At 37.8% G+C, this 24,316-nt stretch overlaps 1 protein-coding gene across 2 annotated transcripts in view; it reads left to right on the forward strand.

The window, feature by feature from the left end:
• The window catches only part of palm2akap2 (PALM2 and AKAP2 fusion), a 132,282-nt gene that overhangs the window by 102,332 nt on the left and 5,634 nt on the right, over positions 1–24,316 (forward strand). The window contains exons 1-3 of one of the 2 annotated variants that reach the window (XM_079598862.1): positions 5,488–5,772; positions 14,367–16,506; positions 23,524–23,717. In XM_079598862.1, coding sequence (XP_079454988.1) covers positions 5,764–5,772; positions 14,367–16,506; positions 23,524–23,717 — 2,343 coding nt within the window. In that variant the 5' untranslated portion in view covers positions 5,488–5,763. Of the gene's footprint in view, positions 1–5,487; positions 5,773–14,366; positions 16,507–23,523; positions 23,718–24,316 lie in introns of those variants that run through there. The other variant, XM_079598861.1, reaches the window with a different exon arrangement.

The raw sequence follows: 24,316 nt of genomic DNA on the forward strand, positions 1-24,316 counted from the left end.
AATTCTTTTAGAAGTGAAGACTGTCGGCAGTATTTGCTGAAGCATAAAGTGTTCATAAACCTCAGCTGCTTCCTCCCTCCTCTCTCTCTCTCTCTCTCTCTCTCTCTCTCTCTCTCTCTCCCTCTCTCCCTCTCTCTCTCTCTCTCCCTCTCTCTCTCTCTCTCTCTCTCTCTCTCTCTCTCTCTCTCTCTCTCCCTCTCTCCCTCTCTCTCACTCTCTCTCTCACTCTCTCTCTCTCTCTGTGAGTTCTTGAAGCGTGTTTTCCTTTAAACATGAAAATGTGTGTGTGCGTGGAACACAAAATGAGAAATTCTGCAGACTGTGCTTGTTGCTCTTTTCCAAGCATCTGCAGTGAATGGGCCTTATTTTAAGGATCTAAGCGCATGGTCTAAAGTGCACGGCGCAAGGGAAAATGGTCGGCGCTCCCGGCGCATGGTCTAAAAGGGTCGTCCCGATTCTCTTAATGACTAATGGGTGTGTTTTGGGCGTAACGTGAAATAAACCAATCAGAGTCTCATCTCACATTCCCTTTAAAAGCCAGTTGCGCTCGCGACATGGAGGATTCGCTATTTACATAGTGGAATTTGCAAGCGGAAAAACTGTACGCTTCTCTAGCGAGGAAACAGATCTGCTCATGCTCGAGGTTAAAGCTCTCAAGCAGAACATCTACAGGACAAAGTGTGGACCCGCCTATAGGCGCACATTACTAACGCGCTCTTTAAATAACAAAAAAAATATTCTGAAAAAGTCTATTTCAGTTCCTCAAAATAGCAACACACCATCAACGCGCATGAACACACCTCATTTTCAGACCAGCAGCTCATGGGCGAACAAATGTATTTGCTATTTAAACAACGTGGCGCAGGACGTGAAAATGATAACTGCGTCGGGCTGAAACTAGCAAAACACGCTTGTGTCGCGCCTGGCGCCGCATTGCACCGAATGTATAATAGAGCCCGGAATCTTTTTTTGTTCTATTATGGTTCTGTTATGGTTCTATTATGGTTCTATTTTAGTTCTATTTTGGTTCTATTATGGTTCTATTATGGTTCTATTTTGGTTCTATTATGGTTCTATTATGGTTCTATTTTGGTTCTATTATGGTCCTATTATGGTTCTGATATGGTTCTATTATGGTTCTATTATGGTTCTATTTTGGTTCTATTATGATTCTATTATGGTTCTATTATGGTTCTATTTTGGTTCTATTATGGTCCTATTATGGTTCTGATATGGTTCTATTATGGTTCTATTTTGGTTCTATTATGATTCTTTTATGATTCTATTATGGTTCTATTATGGTTCTATTATGGTTCTATTATTGTCCTATTATGGTTCTGAGGGCTCTAAAAGTGGCACCTGTGAGGTTAATCTCACTTTGTGTTGTTACTTTTGTGAAGGCTTTCTTGAGTAAGACGGTTTATAACTGCCTTTTGAGAGTGATTCTTGGTTGGTCTTCAAGCTATAAATAGGTAATAATTCCTAGCATGTGTGTGGTTTGAACTGCTTGGGTTTGAGGTTGGGATGATTGTATTCATTTAATAGCAGTATATTAGGCTCACTCAAGGAGGTGTGTTATATCTGAAGAGCGCTGCCTTTCATCTGACAGCTGATGGCACATCTGGAATACATGACCTCCATGTGGCCATCTTTAGATTGCACAATGTTACTGTATGTGTGGTATTTTTCAAGCATGGCCAGTATTGGCAAGTAATAAAAAGCATTTAATTTAATAGTTGAATGACAACAGATTTTTCTTCTAGTTATCTTCTACATATCTTCTAGTTTTTCCAGTAACAAGCTGTATTCAACAATTAGCTTTTATAGTGTAACAAAACAATACATTGCTTAATTTTGTCACAGTGTTAAAGGAAATTACAGTACCTTGTTTTAATTATATATCGCATACATTTATTCTGATATTTAAATAAGGGTTTTAGTTCGAGTTTTAGTTCTTCTTAAATAATATGGAAGCCCATTTCCACCACATGAGAAAAAAATATCATGATTTGGTCAATCAAAATTATAACATAAATATACATCATTATAACATCAGAAATGTCAACTTTTTATATCATAATTTCAATTTACAGTGCTATGCATAAGTTTAGACACCCATGCTAAAGTTGACTAAAAAGAGGAATAAAAAATCATCTTTTGGAAATTTAACTTAATGCCTTAATTTAAAAAAATAGGAAAAATCCAACCTTTAAGGACACCAATTTTCTTTGTGAATGAATAATGTACTTTATCAGGATGCAGAGTATCCTGGATCCATGAAGTAACTGGCCTTTAAAAATAAAAATCTGCCTGCCTCTATGGGAATTTAACATAGGGTTGTCCAAACTTATGCACCCTGTATTTTAAGGGAGAAAATTTATTTATTTACGATACATTATTCATTCACAAAGAAAATTGGTGTCCTTAAAGGTTGGATTTTTCCTATTTTTTTAAATTAAGGCATTAAGTTCAATTTCCAAAAGATGATTTTTTATTCCTCTTTTTAGTCAACTTTAGCATGGGTGTCTAAACTTATGCATAGCACTGTAGTATTTCACAATTTCAACTTTTTATGTAAATTCCGACTTCAATTTCATAAATGTACAAAAAAGTCTGTAACTTACTAAAGAATTTAGTATCTCATAATTTCGAATTTTTGTAAAATTCAAGTTTGCATCTAATAAAAGTGACGTAGTATATCATAATTTTAACTTTTTATGTCATAATATCTGTTTTATCTCATAGTATCTCATTATATCAACATTTGTCAATTTTGACTTTGTATACTTAGTAAATCATAATTCCGAGCTTTTTGTCATAATTTCAACTTTTTATATAACAAATATGATATAGTAGCTATATAATGATTTTGACTTCTGACTATTTTTCAATTTAGTCACAATTTCAACTTTTTAATATAAATTTCATCGTCCATTTCATAAATTTGACAGTATATCCTAATTTCAACTTTAATAATTATCTGTTTTATCTCATAATTTAGTATCTCATAATTTTGAGTTTTCGTCAATTTTGACCTTTTATGTTATAATTTCACCTTTGCATCTGACAAATATGATTTTAGTATCTCATAATTTGACTTTTATGTGAATTTACAAATATGATAACATCATTATGACTTATTTTCATAATTTCAACCTTTTTTGACATAATTTCATCTTTTTATGTCATAATATTTTTTAATGGGATTCCACATGTAAAGCACTTTCTCGAAAAGGTATAGCTTGACTACAGCTAAAATACACCAAGAAACATGATCAGATGTGAAAATACATTATCAGAAGCCTGTAAGATAATAAAGCACAGTCTGACAGTGGCCTCCCCAGCACTGTTTATTATTCCTGATGCACAATCACACACAGATTGTGGGCGGAAGGATCTCTCTAGTAGAGGATGACACACCCCATCCCACTGCTGTCAACATCCTCCATTAAAACACACTGCCTTCAAACGCCAGAGAAGGAGAAGTTTCCAACAACCCACAACTTTACTCATTTGGGCACCAATAACATTTTTTAACTTTTTATATAAGGGTTTGGAGGATGCGTGACGGAGATTGAGGAGACGCTATTGAAACACTCTTTTACTAAGCAGTCTAGTCTATCATGTGAAGTGTTGGTTGACATGAAGGTTATACTGCGCCCTTTGTGTGTCTCAGTAAAGACACGAGCGTGTGCTGTTATTATTAGCACAAAGACTCTTTAACAGCCTTGTATGACTGAGTGGCTTTCAGTTCTCACAGCGATCTTGCCTGCATCTCTTCTCCTCTTATCTGTATTTCTATTGTTGTCCCATTTAAAAAAGACACTTGTTGTCGCAAGGACATTATAATCTTACCACAGCGAAATCTGGTCAGGGACATACTGTACCCACTGCTATTTTGAGATTTCAATGAAAACAATATCTAGACATCTATTTAATCATCTACCCAATTTCACAATGTGTAATTCATGACCTGATAAGATGGTGTTCAAATATGGGATGGGATACAAATATTACACCAAAGCTTTTGTGAGGAAATTCCTGAAAAGAGTACGACACGCCTGATTAGATGAACACAAATCACATTGTGGTTATTCAAACTGTTTATGGGACGGGTTGGACACTGTGAATGGGTTAGCAGATAGTATCAGTATTATCATGATTGGTAGTACAGAGCAATGCCGTAACCACTATTTATAAAACGGTTATTTCCAGTCCTCGATTCTGATTGGTCAATAGCTGTGTTTTATTCACCCAACGGTTCTATGTATCACTACACAACACCCTTAGCAACCCCTCTTAGCAACGCAAACATAGGCTCATAGAGTCATTTATTGTGAGAAGCGGGTGTCTGTGTTTACAGTAGATATAGCGTTTTCCTTCAGGTCAGTCCTATATTCGTAATAAAATATCCGTTTGAATGTCCACTGCGATATCTTGTCCTTTTAACAGTTAAAGGGTTTTCCCGTGCCCTGACAAGCTAGTCATTTGTCACTTGCGTCTTGCTTCTCCATGTCCACAACTTTCAGTCCTTTCAATATAGAAGTCTTCTTTACTGACTGACTCACTCATAAAGACAGTCTTTGCCGCCATCTAACGGCGAAATAATATAACTTGTTGCTGTTCACGGTGAGGGACTATTTTTTCCGGCGGAAGGAACACTCTAAAAAATGCTTGGTTGTTTTTACCCAATTTTGGGTCAAATATGGACAAACCCAGCCATTGGGTTAAATTTTTAAATTGCATTTTTGATCCAACGTTTGGGTTTGTCCATATTTTACCCAAAATTGGGTTAAAACAACCAAGCATTTTTTAGAGTGAAGGCTTTTAGTGATTTTACTGATTTTACATATTTTTGGGCTTTAATATGTGGTAACCATTTAATAAAAGCAATAAGGTGCTCGAGGCTAGTACACTCTAAAAAATGCTGGGTTGTTTTTACCCAATTTTGGGTCAAATATGGACAAACCCAAACGTTGGATCAAAAATGCCATTTAAAAATGTAACCCAATGGCTGAACCCAAAATTGGGTTAAAACAACCCAGCATTTTTTAGAGTGTACTGTAGCTAATTTTAACAACACCTTTAAGCCGTGACTTATTTAGCCTCTCGTACCTTATTGCTTACATAGCCTTGAGGAGGAAATGTCCACAGTTCTTTGTGACTAGCCTATATAATTATTAAAAAGTGTTTTTCCATAATTGTACTGTGCTGAGGTGAAAATTCACTTGTATCAGCTTCTGAAACGTATCCAGTGTGAGTAAGAGAGTCCAGACCGCGTGTTTTGAGTCAGCGGTGAACAGTGTTGCTCACCCAGACGCCCTGCGCCTTTCCTTGTAAGGTGTCTCTCCAGAGGAGTTCGGAGACTCCCTCGGCTCTGACAGAGCGCTTCTTTGTGTGAGGACAGGAGGAGACCACACCCCTCACTTTTAAACCAGACCCCCTCTGCCCGTGACATCACAAGAGTCCCGACTCTGCGGGACGGACAGAAGAGAGAAAGGCATTGTAGGAGAGCGGACGGAAACGAGTGTTGCGGGGTGAGTGAAGCACACATGAGGAAGAGGGGCGGGGGTGGGAAGCAGTCGCCCCGGGACGGGTTTCACTGGGGCTCCTCAAAGCCTTACAGTGTGAGGAGGACTCTTTCTCACATTACAGATTTGACAACAGGGCACTCAGGACTTCCAGCATTTGCTGGGTTTTCGTTTTTTCATATAAAGGAGCTCTAATTTCATGGCAGAAGTCTGTTAAGAAAATTGGGAAAGTATGAAAAAGGTAGGAAGAAAACTCACTCTTCTTTGGAATTCGGTTTTGTGAGGCCTATAGTTTCATAATTTCTTTTTGAGTCTGAGAGAAGTAATGATTAAGAAGTTACACCGCTCAGGAGATTTATTTGAGGTCTTAGTTTCGTTTCGTTGATATATATCAGCTTTGTGTGAGATGTTTCTCCTAAAATACATCAGGGGAAGTAAAAATGATGATTGTTGAGTAATTTGATTTTGGGACTTCATTTTATAGGTGATCTTAACTACTACTGTGTGTCCTTAATCATTCAATACAGTTTACTTATTAATGTACATGTCGGTGCATTGTAAGTACATTTAAAGTACTTGCTTTTAATTAACATTATTATCTCACCCAGTAACCCCAAACCCCCTAACCCTACATTTACTCCTAAACCCAACCATTCCTCAAACTCATTAGCAATAAATGCATTATCCAAAACATCATGCAGTGAATCTAGTATTGTGGGTATTTAATGTTAGTAGTTAAGGTCACCTCATATAAAGTGTGACCTGGCATTTTTTTTCTTGTCCATAATGATCTCTGATATTTGACCGCAGACTTTGGTATCGAAGTATAATTTGATGAGATATTGTTAAGATCTCTTCTTAAACTCCAAGAAGCACTTGCCTTAAGTCTCTGTTTGCTATCCACTGGATCTAATTGAGAAATGATTGGGATTGTTTCATGTTTTGAAGTCCTGCGTTCTCTGTCTGCGCCGGTAGAGTTGATAATCCTATTTCAGGAGTCTTTCATCAGCGGTGTGGTTTGATGGGTCTGTCCTTATGAGCTGCTGAAAGTCATGCTAGACACAGGCATCTTGCGTAACCGTTAAAACTGAACAAAAATTCTGTTCTTTGACATAATTGGAGGCCTGAAAACATATTTTGAACACTTTAACCACACTGGAAATTTCCTTTCATTATAATCTAAAACATTTTGGGTTGTTTCAACCCATGTTTGGGTCAAATATGGACAAACACAACCCAATTTTACATTAAAAATTTGGTCCCACTTTATATTAAGTGGCCCTAATACCTGTGAACTTACATGGTAACTACATGTGTACATAGTATGTAACTACAGTGTAAGTACACATTAGTACATAGTATCTACAGCTGTAACATTTGCGTAACTACACATATGTAACAACCCACTTAATGGTATGTGTAAGTACAAATGTGTAACAGGACATTGGTAACAAAATTTGGTAACACTTTATTTTACGGTGCCCGTGATACAGAGTAATTACATAATTAAGTACTTAGTAGTAGATGTTGTAATAACATGTAACTACATGTACTTAACATGTAATTAAGTTATGGAACAGCCTGTACTTACACATTGTAATTACACACATGTAATAGGCAGCTACTGTTACACATATGTAACAAGCCGGGTCAGTTACATATGTGTTACCAACTTGGTACAATGTAATTATATAAGAAAGTACTTAGTACTACACAATGTAACAAAAAGTACTTAAATATATTACTAAGGTGTGAAAAGCCTGCAGGGGTAACATGGGCTGTTACGCCTATGTAATGGTTAAAGTCTGTTACACAGCCGTTAGTGTAACCGGGAGATCCAGATCTGTACTTTAGTTTGGATTAACGCACTAGTTCACAGCATAAATACATGTAGTAGCTTCCTAATTACATTGCAATTACATAATATTACACAGGGATAAGCTACGTAAAATAAAGTGTATCAAGAATGTACTTAAGTGTACTTCATGTGTATCTACATACCTTATCTGTACTGTAGTTTGGATTAACTCACTAGTTCACAGCATAAATACATGTAGTAGCTTCCTAATTACATTGCAATTACACAATATTACACATGGATAAGCTACGTAAAATAAAGTGTATCAAGACTGTACTTAAGTGTACTTCATGTGTATCTACATACCTTATCCATCTGTACACATGAAGTACACTTAAGTACAGTCTTGATACACTTTTTGATACATTGTGTAGTACTAAGTACTTTCTTATATAATTACATTGTACCAAGTCGGTAACACATATGTAACTGACCCGGCTTGTTACATATGTGTAACAGTAGCTGCCTATTACATGTGTGTAATTACAATGTGTAAGTGCAGGCTGTTCCATAACTTAATTACATGTTAAGTACATGTAGTTACATGTTATTACAACATCTACTACTAAGTACTTAATTATGTAATTACTCTGTATCACGGGCACCGTAAAATAAAGTGTTACCCAACACTTTTTTCACATTAGTAAGTACACATGTGTAACAGTAATTATGTAACTACATTTTGTATCAACAATATGTAGCCTATTTGTTGTTCCAATTCCACATGCAGTCTTAGATACTGCAGTTACCAGTTTGGGTATAAATGTATTTAATTTCCAACAAGTCGACAGTTCCTATGGAATTATCATGTAACGACACTGATGTACACAACAATTACCTTAACAATTACACTTTATATTAAGTGGACAGTTCCTGAGGAGTTACCATGTAACACTGGTATCACAAGGTGAAACTTTAGTCGTAATTCAACATTAGTCCTGCCAGTCATAAATACATGTATTCCAACTGGTAACTGCAGTATCTAAAACTGCATGTGGAAGTGGAACAACAAATAGGCTACATATTGTTGTTACAAAATGTAGTTACATAATTACTGTTACACATGTGTACTTACTGAAGTGAAAAAATTTTGGGTAACACTTTATTTTACGGTGCCCGTGATACAGAGTAATTACATAATTAAGTACTTAGTAGTAGATGTTGTAATAACATGTAACTACATGTACTTAACATGTAATTAAGTTATGGAACAGCCTGTACTTACACATTGTAATTACACACATGTAATAGGCAGCTACTGTTACACATATGTAACAAGCCGGGTCAGTTACATATGTGTTACCGACTTGGTACAATGTAATTATATAAGAAAGTACTTAGTACTACACAATGTATCAAAAAGTGTATCAAGACTGTACTTAAGTGTACTTCATGTGTACAGATGGATAAGGTATGTAGATACACATGAAGTACACTTAAGTACAGTCTTGATACACTTTATTTTACGTAGCTTATCCATGTGTAATATTGTGTAATTGCAATGTAATTAGGAAGCTACTACATGTATTTATGCTGTGAACTAGTGAGTTAATCCAAACTACAGTACAGATAAGGTATGTAGATACACATGAAGTACACTTAAGTACATTCTTGATACACTTTATTTTACGTAGCTTATCCCTGTGTAATATTATGTAATTGCAATGTAATTATGAAGCTACTACATGTATTTATGCTGTGAACTAGTGAGTTAATCCAAACTAAAGTACAGATCTGGATCTCCCGGTTACACTAACGGCTGTGTAACAGACTTTGACCATTACATAGGCGTAACAGCCCATGTTACCCCTGCAGGCTTTTCACACCTTAGTAATATATTAAAGTACTTTTTGTTACATTGTGTAGTACTAAGTACTTTCTTATATAATTACATTGTACCAAGTTGGTAACACATATGTAACTGACCCGGCTTGTTACATATGTGTAACAGTAGCTGCCTATTACATGTGTGTAATTACAATGTGTAAGTACAGGCTGTTCCATAACTTAATTACATGTTAAGTACATGTAGTTACATGTTATTACAACATCTACTACTAAGTACTTAATTATGTAATTACTCTGTATCACGGGCACCGTAAAATAAAGTGTTACCAAGTGTTGTTACCAATGTCCTGTTACACATTTGTACTTACACATACCATTAAGTGGGTTGTTACATACGTGTAGTTACACTAATAATACAGTTGTAGATACTATGTACTAATGTGTACTTACACTGTAGTTACATACTATGTACACATGTAGTTACCATGTAAGTTCACAGGTATTAGGGCCACTTAATATAAAGTGGGACCAAAAATTTTAACCCAACAGTTGGGTTTGTCCATATTTGGCCCAAACGTGGGTTGAAACAACCCAGCAACAAAATATCAAACCAAGTGGCTTTTGTTTAAAAGAAGGAATTTTTTTAGGTTTTAAATGACGAAATGATTGTCAAACATTGGTAGAACATATTTGATATAATGATCTACACCTGTCTGTACCTCCATTAAATATCGCCTGGAGAACACTTACTTACAAGTCGATGCAAAAAATGCCTCAGAGACATTCATACATTCCTAAACATGGCTTAAGTGGCCAAATACTTTTTGGGGCCACTGTATTGAAAGAGAAAGTAGGGCCCAAATGGTGTCTGTCTGACTAAACACTTCCAGATGCGGTGAGGGCAACAACATGCAGAGCGCAACGTAAACAGAGGCACCAATAAACCCGCTTCAGAGTAAGAAGACAAATGTGAGGCACTGTGCCCATGAACACATTAACTTACAAGTTGTATAAATATACAAGGAGTTTATCTCCATCCATCTTGGCCTTTTGTAGGTTTATATACACATTCAAGACCATGTAGATACCCCCCCACACACACACACACACACAGTTAAGTGACGTGAGGCAGGGCTGTGTATCCTTCATCACTTCTATTAGACCGCCGGAGCCTGGAAGACAGCTGAAGTATGCCGGGAATGTCAGAGGGGGTTTAGAGGAACATCCGTGGGGAGCGTCTGCTCCTCTGAGGACACACGGACGTCCCTTCACTTCTGACTGCTCAGGGCCACAGACTCCGGGGAATACAGATTTAATGCACAGCCACTGCAAAGACAGCTGAGAGTGGCTTATGGTTATTGAAAAGATAAAAATGAGGATTGCTAGAGGTTGCTCTTTCACTGTTCAAGAGATGGATTTCTTAGTTATGTTTCTTTAACGAATCATCTTGGCCTTGCTTTAAAAAAAACGACAAAAAAACGCTGTATTATTCATGCCAGGCCAGTAGTTGGCGATGTTACTTTGTAAAGACACACTATAGACTGAACAGGTAATACACATGCGCATGACGTGACCGTTTTCACATATTCGCATTTTTGTTGTTTACATGTGTTTAGTAAATCCCGTCCCCGTTAGTAAATCTGGCCCTAAGTCTTTGTCTTTCTCTACAACTTTTGAATACTTCAGTTGAGAATCAAAGGTTGTGATTCATGTCAAACTCTTTGCTGAAGATACGTGCATGGTCACTGTTGTTTTTTTACTTGATCTTGGAAGAATCTGATGAGAAATTCATATTAAAATTACAGTCTTTAGTATCTTGGGAAATCTGAGCACAATTTGAGATACTGTTGAGATCTCTTTTGAGAAGACTTAAGACAAGCAGGAGTGTTCGATCTCTTATCAGAACTCATTGCTGAGGACTAGTTGAGATATTAAAGAGATGTGAGTGTGATTTCTTCTTATGTGTGAGAGTTGTTTGGGAGAAAGAGAGGGAAACGCCATGTGTTGTGCTCTTAATGCTTGATTGGATGTTCGCCCGCTGTGGGAAGTGCTGAACAGGACACATGAGACTGTGGTAAAAACACGTGGCGCTTCTCATGAAACCTTTCACCAACGGTGATGTCAAACAATTTCTAACCACTAGATCATCACTCGGTTTCGCATGAGGAAAGGAGTGCCCTCATGCAGACTAATACAGATTCATATTTTATCATGGCTTTGTTTCAGAACTGTTGAGTTGATTAAGTGTTTTGTAGTGCTCAGCTCAATGCTCTGTATGTAAATCTGTCCTAGGCTGTTGGCTTGAGGGAAATTCACATGACTTCCTAATTTGGTGAGAGTTTGGGCTGGACGCTAGTGAACACACGCTGAAGGGAAGGGTGGTCTGTGTGACTGAAGAAAGGCGTCTTATGCCACATTAAAGACACGTGACACTGTCTGCTACTCAGACCCAGAACAGCTTGAGATAAGAAGGAAGTTATTAACACTGTTTGATCTGAATTAAATCTGCAGATTCACTTCAACAGTTCATGTTCTGCTTTTTTAGATCAAGCCATCTTACATGCTTTGGGAAAATCTGGTAATATTAGTTCTGTATGTTCATTTGGCACTTATATAAATTAATGCAAACACTGCCTTTGATTCGATTATTGCTTTTATAAAATGCTGGATCATGTTTTTAGATGAATATATTTGATCATGTTGTTGTTATGATTAAAAATATGAATGTTCAATAAATGTAGGCCTAATAATGAGACACTTTTAAAATGAAGGTTCTTTATTGGAATCAATGGTTCAATGAAGAACCTTTAAACATCCATGGAATCTTTCCATTGAACTAAATGTTCTTTAAAGTGGAAAAATGTTTATTAGAAGTTATTCACACTAAGAAAATAAAAATATATATTTTAATAACTATACATTGAAAGCTTTTTTGAGGAGAAAAAATGGTTCTTCTAAAGTGGAGTGTAAATTTAAATTGTTTTATAATGTTGTTAAAGGATTTGCTCAGTGATATTTATTTGCTCATAAAGAAATTTTGGTTAAAAGTGTATTAGTATCCCAGTTCTAAGGATGTAATATAGATTTTGTTCCACCCAGTGATAAAACAGGAATAGGTTTACTTTATGTGGCCATGAACACACCATCACCTGAAATAGCGCATGACTTTGAGCTGAAAATAAAGTTATTTCAAAACAAATTCCTCTTTTCTAGGCTGTCCAGTAAAAATAACATCTCTATGCTGCACTCACACTAGTTTATTATGCTTTTCCATTTATGGCAGGTTATATTACCGTTATGTTCTTTACAGGTTTCTGACTAGCCTTTTCAGGAACACCAACTTTCAAACAACAGCAAACAACTGAAATTGCTCAGGCATGCACACTCGCCTGTAAAACATAAATGCTGAGCAAAGAAACAGGATTCCTGCAATGGCCTCTGTTTACCAGAGAATACAGCACTATAACGGTTTGGCTCAGTAAAACTGCTCTCTAGACAGGACTTACTAGCAATAACACTTTCACGTTTTAGTATCTTGTATGGATGCAGTGGTTGTTTGTTGTTAAAGGTTTGCTAAAGTTTGCAGTTTACTTGCTTTGGTTTGTGGCATCCTGTGGTTTCCAAACTTGGAACCAATATCAGCAGAATCATTTCAGTTGGAACAGCATACCAAATGTGTAGCCAATGTTAAACAGGAAAGCATTAAATAGAAACTTGCATTCACTAATAACATTAAAGAAAAAATGTAGAACATATTTTAGCAAGCTTGTCATTCCTCAAAAAATTTGAAAATGCCCGAAGACAAATTTTTTTTTTTAAAAGGCTCTGTCAGATTTTTCATTTAAAAAGGACTGTCCCATCTGCTGAATGAGTAGCAATGAAAGCAAAGCTCAGTGTAATAAGTGGTATTTTCCCCTGAGGAGACTTTACTGTGCTTCATTCTCCAAATGCATCTCAACAATCTCCCACAGGGTTACCGTACTAGACCACTTATAGGTATCGGTACCAGATCCATGCAATAGAAAAACCCCTGCAATTACTCCTCTGAAAATAAAGTGTCTACATAGTCTAGACATCGGTGTTTTCTTTTGGTAAATAACTAGGATCTATTACCCACTCACACCCATTAGACATAGAGATGGAGGGGTATAAAGAAAACTAGGGCATGCAAAACCTTTCCTTTTATGTTTTTCTTTAAAAAAATGAATTAGTCTGTGTTTGGTTTGTTTCTCATGAGTTGAGCTGAGCATAAATCATTACAACCTCGCTTATCTTATGATGTCCCTGTTACTTATGAAAGGTCATGGGTTTGATACACAGGAAAACAGATGTAAGTTGCTTTGGATGAATGCTCTGCCAAATGCATCAATGAAAATCCTTCAAGCAAACAGAAGAAATTGAAACAGAAAATATATGTACTTTATGTTCCATTGCAGGTCAATGGTATTTTCCAAAACGATATGCATGAATTCCTATCATTTGATGTGGGTGTGTTAATGGGGATACTAAGATGAAAGTCCCATGTTTTCTTCTCACTTGAGACTTGTGCAACTCCATTTCACCACTGAGTAGACCTAGAGAAGAGACCTTAAATTATTAAAACTAAGGATCAGATAGCAGAGGTCAGAGTTCAACAAACCCATTATCTTCCACATCTTATCACAGTCCACCTTTATTATGCATGATGGTCACATGCAATATTTCCTTTGGGATGTTGCTTTGGTCTTTGATGTTCACGCAGTTGGTGGTGTAGCAACCAATATAATTGGGGTTCCCTTAGTTTTGGAAATTTCTGATAATCTGCACACAAAAACAACTGAAGTACTCTTCAGATAAATAAACCAAGTACTTTTGGTTTGGGGCAGGGGTCCATCTATGCACATATTTGCATCATATATGACATTATTTTCAATGTTGCATTTTTGCATGCAAAGACACAAATTCTACATAATCAAGAGCGGTTCACTTCTGCAATTTCTCTTATATCAGCAAAAGTTCACAGAAACTGCACCACAGAACACCTTCTTAAGTAGACTCAAGTGCGCACCCAAGTTCAGAAATAGTGTTCAGGTCATCAAACAAACCCAGTTGCTCACTAAATGCTCATCCCTAATGCAGTGAATATTGTGAAGAAGAAGAATTATGAATGCATGATTGAACTAATGCGATCTCTGTCTTTATTTCCCTAGAAGTCCCCTGTACTCTCAGAGGATGACAGTGAGCTGAAAAGAGAGAGAAGCCTGAAGACTGTGAGTTTTTTCGATTCAGTGAGTGTGATATCCGCTGGTGAGAGCAGTATGGAGCTTGAAGTTCAGACTGAGACCCAGCAAAGTTATGTGAGCAGTGGGCAAAACAGAGTGAGACATGGGGGAGAAGGACTGGACAGCGAAGTGGCCAAGGAAATCCTGTACCTGGATCAGGTCCTTGAGGACAACTGCTGTGACCCCAGGGCCGAAATGACTTCAAATGGGACAAGTTCCCCAGAGATGAACTCAATTAGAGTTCATGGAACTGGACCATCTGTACATACCTGTGACACATCACCCTTACACAACCATGAAGTTGTTTTAGAAGGGAAAAAACAGACCACTTTTGTTGATGATAACTTTAACACTAAACCCAATGGTCATTCAGCGATGATAGGAAACGACTGTACAAGGTCACCTGAGTCCCCTAGGACAGCAATCAAAAAAGAGGCACGTTTTGAGCTCCGACCATTTCATGAAGAGAAGAAACCATCAAAACTATTTGACAACCCAACTGAGAAAGAAATCCGGGTGAAGAAAGTCAGACCCACGGAGGAGATTGCAGAGCTAGAGAAGGAAAGGCTGGAACTCATTCGGGGTCAGGCAGTCAAGAAAAATCCTGGAATTGCAGCAAAATGGTGGAATCCACCTCAGGAAAAGGCACTGGAAGAGGAGCTGGAGCCAGAACAGCTGGAGTCTCTTCGAAGATATGAGGAGAGGAAGCAGAGGAGGCCAGAAACCAACAGTATGCCACAAGCTGCACCCAGACAGACAATCTCCTTCATCCAACCTGAAGCAGGAAACAAGGAGGATGTTGTCATGGAAGAGATTGACTTTTCTGCAGCACGCAAGCAATTTCTGCAGATGGATCATAGCAAGCAGCCCACAGCCCCTAAGAGGAACGTGGCACCGCAGCTTTACTCCGCCAAACCTTTCTGCAGGACTCCCGAGGTCTCGCATGTAGAGGGGCCATGCGGTTCTGTCACAGTTGCCAATCAAGAAGGGGTCACATCCTATGACGGAAGTGAAGTTACTACAGTCAAAGCTGAAAAGATTTACTGCTCCTCCGGAGAATCTGTCATACCACCCAAAGATGGTTTGGCTCAGAACGAGTTTAAAGATGATGAATTTACGTGTGCCCGGGCAGTAATGACCATTGTGAAGGAAGAGGATTCTGATTTCTGTCAACGTTCTCTGAACAGCTCCTACCATACGGAAGAAATTGACTCCGGGTTAGATGACCTATCCCTACGGTCTCAGGACACCACTGTACTCGAGACCCTCTCCAATGACTTCAGTATGGACAACATAAGTGACAGTGGTGCATCAAATGAGACCATGAGTATCTATTTGGAAAACTCTCTTGGGGAGTTCTCTTTTCCCTCAACTCCAATGGCCACTACACCAATCAATGGGAAACATGAAAATGATATCAAATCTCCAGGTGAACAGAGTGGGTCTTATCACGGAGAAGGCTTGACGGAAGAAGAGTTGGAATACCATGCTGGTATTCTTGTCCAAAATGCTATCCAGCAAGCCATTGCTCAGCAGAATGACAAATGGGAGCCTCTTCAGGCCACTCAACATTCGTCCCCTATCCCCGAGAGACATGTGGAAAGCATTCAACCCCAATCCCTAGTGGAGAGATCTACTGTCACACCACCTCCCAAAGTGCCATCCCCTCCGGCGGAGAGGAGAACAATCACTCCTCAAATAACTGTAGTTCAAGCCGCCCCAGTTATCCCAGTGAACACTTACAAACCCCCCAGTCCCTCTCCACCACCAGCGGAGAAACCAGAATTCAGCTATTTCAGTAAGTACTCTGAGGCGGCAGAGCTCAGGAGCACAGCGGCTGTCACTCGTGCTCAGGACACAGAAGTCGCCTCAGGGCCGTTCAAGCTGCGCTCGCGCAAACAGAGAACCCTGTCCATGATCGAAGAGGAGATCCGGGCAGCCCAGGAGCGCGAGGAAGAGTTGAAGAGACAACGGCAGGCGAGACAAACATTGCACCCGCCCCGTACCCAGAAGCTGAAGGCCAGCAACCAGCCAAACAAGCTGGTCCTTACTGGAAAGACAGCACCAGGTATGAGTATATCCAGCCAATGTGTGCAATCATGGCAGCAATAATTGAACACTTACTGTATGTCAATAGGTGCAGAACTTTATTTGAGGACTTTTATGTGAAGGGGAACTTATCCCACAATTAATAGCCCTTAAAGTATAAACCAGGGTTCCTCAAACTCGGTCCTGGAGGGCTACTGTCCTGCACAGTTTAGCTCCAACCCTGATCAAACAAAAAGCTAGGTGTGTTTGATCAGGGTTGGAGCTAAACTGTGCGGGACAGTAGCCCTCCAGGACCGAGTTTGAGGAACCCTGGATAAACCATACAAGATCCAAATTAGTACCCATAATCATATTAAAGCTGCTCTTTGTGCAGCTTTTAATGGATTGCACCAGAACTTAATTATTTGCGTACATCAATTACTCAGTCTGATGGTCAATGTGTTGATGCCTGTTTCACAAGTTCACACTTACAAATAAGTCAGATAGAATAAATGGCTGTGGTAGGAACAAGTCAAGAGTGAGGAGTCGGGGGGTGGTGGGATGCTGAAAACTGTCGAGGAACGTCGACTGTGTGCTGATAGGATTACACTTGATAATTGCTTATGACATGTTGATTGGATAGATCATTTGAACTTGCACCTCCTGAACTTTGTTTATGAAACATCATTTCAAGAAACGTTTGACTACTAATGCAAACCATCAGCTAAAACTGAAGGCTGACACATATCTGGCTCTGTAACTTGAGATTTGATGTTAATTACCTGGTGATTGTCAGTCATATCACTGGGATCCTGGAGGTTCTCTTCATAGAGCTACTTTAGTTTACATTCCTTGCACGCTGTGTCCTGTGGGTCTGCACCCGCTGTTCAGCCTCAGTCACTTTTGCAAGCTGTGCTTTTTGAAGAGGGCTTTAAGAAAACTGCAGCACAGTGCCTGATTTGTTTTTCACTGTATGAGCTTGATGACTACTCTGAACAATTGACTAGATAATGCTATATGAGTAACATAAATATATGTTAAAGCTTTCGGTTCTAGTGACCACCAACAGTTTCAAATTATGTTGGTTTGATGTAAAAAATAAAATAAATAAAAAACACATCATAACAGACTAGTTGGACGTACTTCAAATGTTCTGTGTATGTATGGTTAGTAGGTGATGTAACACTTATTAGCACAGTATCTAATATCAGTGTGCTGTTCCTTTTGACAACAATGTCTCATTCATGATGATGTCCTGTACTTGAGAAGTTTATGTCTGCCCTCTAGTGGTGTCATAGGGAATAGGGAGTCCTTTCTTTTAGCTTGCTTTTAGCTATAATGCTAAATCCCATAGTATTTGCATGTATCTTGTGCGATCAGTATCAGTGATTGGCCTCTCATTGATGAGAGTAGTTCTGAGAGGACAAATATACACTTACTGTGGAGAGGGACATATTTTCTACAGCAAATTTTCATCTAAAGCTTTACGAAGACTCGAGTTGCCAACGTCAGCAGAAGAAAACAATAGCGCTTTCAGTTTCTGAGAATATAAACACACTATATATCAAATACATGACACACTGCAACATATTTCCCAGTTCCCTAGCTCACATCTCAAAAGTAGGGACAGAATCTGCTTTCCACATCTGTAAAATAAGTCTTTTTGCAAGCATCATAACAGCAAAATAGCCTACTTACTGCAAAAGCCATTCTCTGCTCCTAAAAGTCCAATGCAAGGCTCAAGATCCAGATCAATAGATTGTGCTTCAGAAAGAACTTTAAATTCAAATTTCCGATATTTTACTACATGGCCATAAAGAATGAAACAGGGCCTTTTACACTTATTACAGGAAAAATTGTTGGATACATTTTATGATGTTTTGATTTAGAATAATGAAGCCTATGAATTACCCTGAACTGAATCAAATTGTGTCTAGCATTCACAGAACATGTATGTACATTTCTCAATCACTCACCCCACGTTTTTATGAATATTAAAAACCAATTTCCTCTTCCCAGTCATGTTTTATTTTTTCTGTGCTATACCTTTTCTAGAAGTAATTAGTAAAAGTTTACCACTCAGGGTGTACATTAACAATCCTCTCTAAAGTGGGATTGTGCTTACTAACAAAGTCTCAAACTTGTAAATAACGGGCAAAATGTGCAGGAACAAGAGCATGGCATTGTTTTAACTGTTCAAAGGAGATTGTTACTATACTACACCCATGTGTTTCCATTGAAAAAAATTGTTTACCATGTAACCCCGGATGAAAAGCACGATTATTGGAGTATCCAGATATACAGTATATCTGGAATTTTTAAATATACCTTAATTTCCTTACACACTTCAATTAAATTAGAAATAACTATGCTTCAATTGGGTTTTTTTTACAACAATTTTAATGGGACTATTAAACAGAGCTATTAATGAAATCTTATTACAAGAAGCTTCGTCAATTGCTTACCATTCTGGCTTGTCTCCTAACTCCACTGAAGCGATCTTTCCACGCTGAAGTATTTAACTTAGCTGCCCAATAATAATATTTAAAGTTGGGAAGCCCAAACCCTTCTTGATCCTTAGGTTTATTTCTGCCTTGATTTTATATAACTAATTAATACAGACTGACATGGTTTTCTCTCAGATTTCCTTGATTGAATGGAATGAGGAACTGTATTGTGTTTCTACACTGAGTCCTCTGTGCCTCTAGTATCCATACTTGGGTCATAATCAAGAATGTGTCTCTGGGCCTTTCATGTCCGCTAAACTGAAGAGTGATGATGAAACATTCCAAACTAACTAAAATTCCAAATTAATGCAACTACTTTAGAACTATTTCATCATTTTCTAAGATATTTGTCTTTAGTTGGGTTGGCTTTTGCAGTCTGTGCACGTAGGCCAAAATAAGTCTATATTCACATCAGTGTCAAGTCCGCTTATACAATAGAGATTGTTTCACAGCAGCTTCACAGGGATAAACATCAGTTATGCAAACAGAGTTCAATTAATAGACAATCGTGTCATTGTTCAGCTGAGGTCAGTTCAATGTTTATTCAGTTCTGTTCAATAACTGTAAAGTTCATCAGTTATAAAATGAGTTCATCTATACATCTATAAAGTTAATCTATAAAGCAGCTTTTGCAGAAAGCAGTGATGTCATCATCGTCCAGCTCAGTTCAGTTTTCATTCAGTCAGATGATCAATAATATTGCTGAATATGAAGAGCTTGAATGTAATTTTACTACCAGCAAAAAAGAGAGTTTGAGTAGATCTCAAGAAACATGTCAAGAACAAATGGCAGCCTTATACAATCAAAAAAGAATAATAATTATATATATTGTCTTGACAGTTAATTTATTCAGTTCAATTCACATTTATTTGTAAAGCACTTTTCACAATACATATGGTTTCAAAGCAGCTTTACAGAAAATGCGTAGGGGAGAGTGGGGTAAGATGAGCCAGTTTTTACTTTTGTGGATCTCAAGGCAAGGGAAATTGAGACAGAAGTACAATGAAGACATCCACTGTTAATTTGGGATGTTGCCTATAAACTGAAAATTAAAAAATGCACCTATGACAAAGAGCCTTGAAAATATGACCTCAGAAAAAAAAGTGTACATGTGAATCAACTTACCCCAGGCTAGGGGTAAGTTTATTCCAGTCAGTGGGTAAATTGAGCCATTAGGGGGTAAATTGACCATCCTATCTTTCACTTTTTTATGCAAGCATAATAATAAAAAAACTTGCCTCTTTAAAATAATAATTTAATAACACACTTACCTTTCTGAATAATGTTAACCCTCTGGGGTCTGAGGTGTTTTTGGGGCCCTTGGGATGTTTTGAAATGCCCTGACATTTGTGATTTTTTTCAGTTGCTTATACACATATTAATAGCAAAGGTGGAAATGCACTATTTAGCACAAAACAGGGCTACCATAATATGTGAGCAACATGTATGTACATGTTTGTATTTTTGAGAGAATAATGTTTATGCATGGTTATTAAAAAAACAAAATATTCTCCCCAAATGTGTCACTCATATAAAGCACAATAGAAATAATTTAAAGAGAAGGCTTATATTGACCTTTTAAGATTTAGCTTACATCTACCTTGTAAATATATGTTTTGCTATTTTATTAAAAAGATTACAATTACAACAACAGTTACAATTTCAACAATATTTCAAGTGTACTCTTTCTTTGTAAAAAATAAATTATAGGCCTACATTTTACTATATGTATTAATTTATTTGAATATAGCCTACATTGGAACAAACACTATAGTAACATCTAAGTTGATGACTTTATTTTGACAAAAAAAAAAAAATACTGTGTGTGTATATATATATAGGCATATGAGCAGAAATTGCTAAACAAAAGCTTATTTGATGTAGCAGTAGTCTATTTTAAAAAACTTTATAATTCATCCAAAACTAGTCAACAAAATATTGTCTTTCATATTTCGGCCGACTGTAGGCTATCGTTTTTATGAAATATTAGGGCATATAAATGTTAATTGCAGTTTAATATGTTGCTTATACAAAGACATTTTATTTCAACGCATTTCAGTCGATTTTCTCCATTTCAAAAAGGTTGAACCACTGGTTCAATTTACCCCACATCATCTGGCTCACTTTGCCCCATAGTCACCATTTTTGGTAAAAAACGGCCTATAGCTTAGCAATTCAGGATAACCTTTAGCTTAATGATTCACATGGTTTTAAATGTTGTCAAATCACCAACATGTACCATACACAACTTTAGACCTAGATCAATTTGCTTTGACAAAACGGCTAATATACCTGAAATGCAGAAAATTTACTTTATCAAGCAAAAAAGGTGTTTTTGTGTAAAAGACAACTTCCCTCTTGTCCCATGTGCTTCACCTCTTCACATCAATATATAAATGATGGAGTCCTTCAAAATGTATGGTCCCATGACACCAAATGTGCATAGTTGCCTAGAAACAGGGGGTGGGTCAACTTACCCACTGGCTCATTTTACCCCACTCTCCCCTAAGTTATGTATATGTATTTACAAATATCTCAGTTAGCGAACAATGTGTTAATTTAAAGCAGAAACAATAAGCTCATTTAAGTAATTATTACAAGCTGTGAACATAATAATATAGAAAAATGTAGCATTGGTGCATGTTGATTCAGAGTTGGCATCGTCTGAAGTCCTGGCAGGAGTTGGCGTCTCAAAGCATCTCTTCACTGGTGTTGGGCATCTGAAGTCTTCATAAGATGCTGGATCCAAACTGGATCTGACGTACTCTCTAGTTACCTCGGGATGGCCATCCGCACCAAGAGATAAAACACAAAAGCAAATGGAGAGTAACTAGCATAGCTGCTGTTCATAACATTAAGCAAAGATAATCATGTGAATTTGATCAGATATAACTGGAGTACAAGGTTATGAGATGCATCATGTGAATGCTTGGCTAAAGAGATGCATCTTTAATCTAGATTCAAACTGGGAGAGTGAGTCTGAGCTCCGACATTATCAGGAAGGCTATCACAGAGTTTAGGAGCCAAATGTGAAAACGCTCTCCCTCCTTTAGTGGACTTAGATATCATAGGTACTACCAAACGCCTAGAGTCTTGTGATCTTAAAGAGCGTAATGGATTGGTCAATAGAAGATAAATTTAAATACACAGGAGCTAAACCATTTAGGCCCTTATGGGTCAGTAGCAATAGTTTATAACTGACACAGAACTTAATAGGTAGCCAGTGTAGAGATGATAAAATTGGTGTTATGATCATATTGTCTTGACCTGGTAAGAACTCTAGCAGCTGCATTTTGGACTAATTGTTTGTTTATTGAGGATGCAGGACAACCAGCTAATAAAGCATTACAGTAGTGCTGGGTATCGATTCAAATTTCAAGAATCGATTCGATTCCGATTCTCAAGATCTTGAATCGATTATCATTATTCGATTCGATTCGATCCGATCCGATCCAATCTTATATTCTTAAAATATAAAATTTTCAAAAGTTTTAACTGTTCATGAACAATCAAGTGTTTGTATTAAATAACATTCACAAACATACATTAATGTTGTAAAAATATATTGTTCACTCAATGTGTTGATGTTAGATAAGGCATTAATATTAATGAATGGTATCTTAATGTAGTGTTACCAACTAAACAGGAGATAAAAGGTGTTTTATTTGACTTGACTGTCCTTTTATTTAATCCAAAACTGCGTTCATATTTAAAAGGCCTTTTAAACTAGATACAACCGCACACGATACCACTTTAGGGGCCGTTCACATATCGCGTTTTATACGCGTGCAAATTCAGTGAGAAGCACTTCAATGCATCTCAACAGGTCATGTGACAAAAACCAGCGGCCTTTCCGTAACAGCTGATCATAGCTGTACAGGGCGGCTTTTTATTTCTCATCTCAATGAATATATCTAGTAGTAAAGCTAATGCAAGGGCTAGAAATCAATACATTTTTGATGATACTTCCTCGTCATCATGGAGAGCGCAGTTTGCACCGCTTTCTCCTTTCCACAAGCGCGTGCTTTCCCGTTGCGTCTGTCGTTGCTATGCAACCATGAACAGAGGCGCGGGCCGCGCGGCTGGAAAACGAATTTGCACGCGCAAAAAACGCACTATGTGAACGGCTCTTTCCTCATTTCTGGTCAACAAGTCTTATATACTGTCTATGGTGGATTCAGAGAGACCGCAGCGCTACCGGTCGCCATGTCTCAGTGTGTTTATGGGGAAAATATAGGCCTGTTATTAAATCGATCCTCTGAGTTACGGATCGATCTTTAGAAATTAATATGAAAATCGATTCAGAATTGGTGAATCGATTTTTTCAACACAGCACTACATTACAGTAATAAATGCATGAACTAACTTTTCTGCATCAGAAACATATCAAATGTTCCAGAGCTTAGCAATGTTTCTGATGAGGAAGACATAAGAAATATAATTTTCAAAAGGCAAGTTGCTGTGAAATATAACACCCAGGTCTTTCACTGTGGCAGAGCAATGATTTGTGATGGTGTGTATAAGTGTGTTATGTGTTGGTCTGTCTGCAGGTAAGATTGAGAAGGTGCGTCCGGTTCCTCCGGTGTCGCCGTGCTCTTCAGAAGGAGCTCTGCCCTCGCCTCTGTCTGACCTGGGCAGCGACGACTCTGGAGGAGGACAGCGCAGCAAGAACTTCATGCAGACTCTGATGGAGGACTTCGAGACTCACAAGGTCAAGCGCAGAGAGAAGGCTGAGGACAGCAGTGTAAGTCGCTTATGGTCCGCTTAGAACGGGATATTTTATGGCCTTATGAATTGGATTCTTCTTGCACTAAATCTCTCTCAGACATCCATGCACATACCATTTACAATCAAAACGTCTGTTTGGAATTAGTGATTCCTAACTCCTAAAATACCACTTGCATCAGAAACATGGTTCGTCTTTATCATCTCATGCTAAGAAAGTGGGAAAAGGGACTTTCCAGCTCATTTAGAAACTGAATTCATAAAGATGTGTGCCGCCACGTGACAAACCGCCATCAAATGCCCATTGAGGACTCACTGTTTCATATCAACCACAGTCTTTCCCCTTTTGCTTTCTCAGATATCAACAACACATTTCCTCTAAAAGCTATTATTTGGAGAACAAACAACTAAGTGCGGGTCTTTTGCAACTTGGCTGTACTGACAGTATCACATTATATTATTATAACGCAGACTAAGTAAGAAACAATGGCTTTGAAACCACAGTTGTGGCAACAATATTAGTCTCTGACCATTGTGAAATAAATCCATGACAATGGTGCACTTGTACGTTTGCCAAGCAAAATAGACAAATGTTTATAAATTGGATATTTCCTCAAG

This window comes from Phoxinus phoxinus (genome assembly GCF_949152265.1).
Source record: "Phoxinus phoxinus genome assembly, chromosome: 23".
In the NCBI taxonomy this organism is placed as follows: domain Eukaryota; kingdom Metazoa; phylum Chordata; class Actinopteri; order Cypriniformes; family Leuciscidae; genus Phoxinus; species Phoxinus phoxinus.